Source organism: Nicotiana attenuata, unplaced genomic scaffold (assembly GCF_001879085.1).
Source record: "Nicotiana attenuata strain UT unplaced genomic scaffold, NIATTr2, whole genome shotgun sequence".
Classification (NCBI taxonomy): Eukaryota; Viridiplantae; Streptophyta; class Magnoliopsida; order Solanales; family Solanaceae; genus Nicotiana; species Nicotiana attenuata.
In genome coordinates, this window is record NW_017670409.1 from 553660 (window position 1) to 557154 (window position 3495).

General features: G+C 37.1%; 1 protein-coding gene across 1 annotated transcript; it reads right to left on the bottom strand.

Moving 5' to 3' along the window:
- Positions 1 to 214: 214 nt before the first annotated feature.
- Positions 215 to 643, bottom strand: LOC109239025 (dehydration-responsive element-binding protein 2F-like). Its single transcript, XM_019405529.1, has one exon. It carries the CDS (start codon positions 641 to 643, stop codon positions 215 to 217), a length of 429 nt encoding a protein of 142 aa, XP_019261074.1.
- Positions 644 to 3495: the final 2852 nt, after the last annotated feature.

The following is a 3495-nucleotide window of genomic DNA, read 5'->3' on the forward strand; positions in this document are numbered from 1 at the left end:
TGATTCTTGATTCTGTAGACTTTGGTACAGTAAATTATTGAGTTTTCTAGTGCATTTGCTTTGATAAACTTACGAAAAATAATTGCTGATTTATTTTTCGGAATTGAGATACTTTGACTCGATCATGGAGGCTAAAAGCTTTTTTTTATAGATACTTGTTGTTCTTATTACATCCTTGATGTTATTGAGAATGACTCTTAAAGTTTTGGCACCATCAATTCCCTAATATTGCACCCGATTTGTCCCCATTGTAACTTGTATCAGCAAAGAAATTTGCAATTGAACTGTCATCTTTCAATGAACCTTCCGACTCTGTAAAACAACTAATGTTATGATCATGACTTTTGTCTGCCTTATCATCATCTCTTTTCCGTTTTCTAAGTTGTTGAAGAAATTCATTCAGATTGATCTGAGGTTTTTCTTGAACTACCGATTTATTTTGTGATGAAAATTCAACTTCCTTCTCCTTAACTTGTGAAATTGTCAAATGGGCTTGTTTACTGAAGTTATGTATCTCACTCTTGGGATCACTGATTGATGAAATTGATGATGATGCCTCTATTTTCTTGTGTTCTTGAAGTCTTTGGTGAATTGCATGAACATTAGGCTGAGCACTTAAATTGAGCAAGCTAGTAGTGTTCATTGACCTTGAGAAAGCGAACGATAAAGTTTCGAGGAAGGTTCTGTGGAGGTGTTTGGAGGCTAGCACTGTTCCGGTAGTGTACATTAGGGTGATTAAGGATATGTATGATGGTGCTAAGACACAAGTGAGGAGCATTTTCCTATTGTGATGGGGCTGCACCAGGGATCGGCTCTTAGCCCGTATTTATTTGCCTTGGCGATGCATGTACTGTCGCGACACATTCAGGGGGAGGTGCCTCGGTGCATGCTATTTACCAATGATATAGTGTTGATTGACGAGACGCGAAGTGGATTTAACGCGAGGTTGGAGGTTTGAAGATAGACCTTGGAGTCTAAATGTTTCAAGTTAAGCAGAACCAAAACAAAATACTTGGAGTACAAATTCAGTGACGGGAAACAGACGTAGAGATAAAGCTTGATGATCAAGTTATCCCTAAGAGAGCTAGTTTTAAGTATCTCGGGTATATTATCGAAGGTAATTGGGAGATTGATGAAGATATCGCACATCACATCAGAGCGGGATGGATAAAATGTAGGCTCGCTTCCGGCATTTTATGTGATAAGAATATGCCGCCATGATTTAAGGGTAAGTTTTATAGAGTGGTGGTTCGACCGACTATGCTTTATGGGGCTGAGTGTTGGCTAGTCAAGAACTCCCACGTGCTGAAGTTCAAAGTAACAGAGATGAGGATGTTGAGATGGATGTGTGGGTGTACCAGGAGAGATAAGATTAAGGATGAAGCTATCCGAGACAGAGTGGGAATAGCCTCCATGGAGGACAAGATGCGGGAGTCGAGGCTTAGATAGTTTAGACATGTTAAGAGGAGAAGCATTGATACCCGTGTTAGGAGGTGTGAGAGATTGGCCATGGCGAGTTTGAGAAGAGGTCGAGGTAGGCCTAAGAAGTATTGGGGAGAGGTTATTAGGTAGGATATGGCATACCCTTGATAGGAGGTTGAGGATTAGGGTAGAAGGTGAGCAGGCAATTTCTTAATTGCTCACCGATAGTCTTAGTAGCACGCATGTCCCTTCATATTCTTAGATTTTTATTGTGTTATGTGGTTTTGTTCGCCTCAGGTATTGTATTATCTATTGCTACTATTTAGAACTACTTATCCTTTATCTCTCTTTTTTTCTTCTCTCTTCCTTTCTTGCTTTTCTCCTCCTCCTCCTCCTCCTCCTCCTCCTCCTTCTTCTTCTCACCTTTTTCCAGCCAAGGGTATATTGAAAACAGCCTCCATACCTGCATTAGATAGGGGTAAGGTCTGCGTATAGACTACCCTCCCCAGACCCCACCTATTAGGAACATACTAGGTTTTTTGTTATTGTTGTTGTTGCTGAAGAAAAAAAGTTGTTTGAAGAAAACCATCTGAACTTTTGTGATTTTTTTAATGGATTGAAATTAGCTCTCATGTATTGAAAATTAAGGTAAGCATCATGATCAGATAATCTCTTAACTGCTTCATCATAAGCCATAGGCTCAATACTGATGGGTGAGAATTAGTTCACGTGAATTACTTACAAAAAACTAAGACATAATGTAGTTACAAGTAAAATAAGTTGCCTAGCACATCAAACTAATATTCTAATATGTATCAGAGCTAGTACCTTTATAATTGTATTGGAAAAGTAAGTGTTACTTTTAGTGAAAAGAAATTCGAAATGCAATTTTAGAGGTGCTCTTGGTGATATGTCCCATTGAAATACGACACTAAAAAAATTTGGCCTAAATTAAAGAAAATTGAAATGACATTAGACTAAAGAAACTTAAGATGATACTAACTAAAGAAAATTGAGTCTTGGAATAATGTGTACTTCTACTTGAATCTTTTCTGAACATGCACTTTTATTTAATTTATGTTGAAGCTAACCCTTCTTTAATACCACATTCATATAATTATATTTCTAACTACATTTCTACTTTATAATTTAATCTCAAAATTCAATAAAGAGGTATTTTACCAAAGGACCAAAACCAAATTTGGCTTCTCATACTCAACCTATCTAGGGAAGAGAATATCAACCACCCAGAAATATCATCTTCTCATGAATGTGATTTGAACTCTTTAAAGTTTGACCCGAAGAAAAGAACTTAAATCTTGGACTTCCATTCAAATAGTCGTGATGTTATTAGAAGAGGATACCTTCGACAAGGTCCTTGTCAACCACGACTTCATGACTTTCCTTAAACAAATATTTCTAGATCAATGTATCCTAAATGATTTGATGATGAATATCATGATTGGTTGGACTACAGTGTAAGTAAAGATGCAGCCTATTATTTGTATTATTATATATGTAAAGATAATAATATTCATCAAGGTAGATGTGATGTATTTTCAAGTACAGGGTTTAAGATTTGTCATAAAAAGAAAAGTTTTGATAAACATATTGGTGGGTCGAGTATGTAACAACCCGACCGGTCGTTTTGAGTATTTGCACTTCTCTCGGTAGTTTACGGGTGTGAGAAACTCCGTATGATATATTTTAACTTGTATGAATCGCTGGTTTTGATTTTCAGGTTATTCAGGTTTGATTTGGAAGAATGATTGTCAACTAGGAAGCTTTAAATTTGAAAGAGTTGACCAAGTTTGACTTTTTAGTATTTGACCTCGGATTGGATTTTTGATGGCTCTGTTAGCTCCGTTGGGTGATTTTGGACTTAGGAGTGCGTTCAGATTGTGATTTGGAGCTTCGTAGCAGAATTTGGCTTGAAATGGCGAAAGTTAGAATTTTGGAAAGTTTGACCGAGAGTGGACTTTTTTATATCGGAGTCGGATTCCAATTCCAAAAGTTTGAACAGGTCCGTAATGTCAAATTTGACTTGTGTGCAAAATTTGAGGTCAATCGGAC

What these genes read in the sequence shown, in the direction of transcription:
- LOC109239025 (XM_019405529.1), bottom strand. Translation starts at nt 643, where the DNA reads ATGAACACTACTAGCTTGCTCAATTTAAGTGCTCAGCCTAATGTTCAT.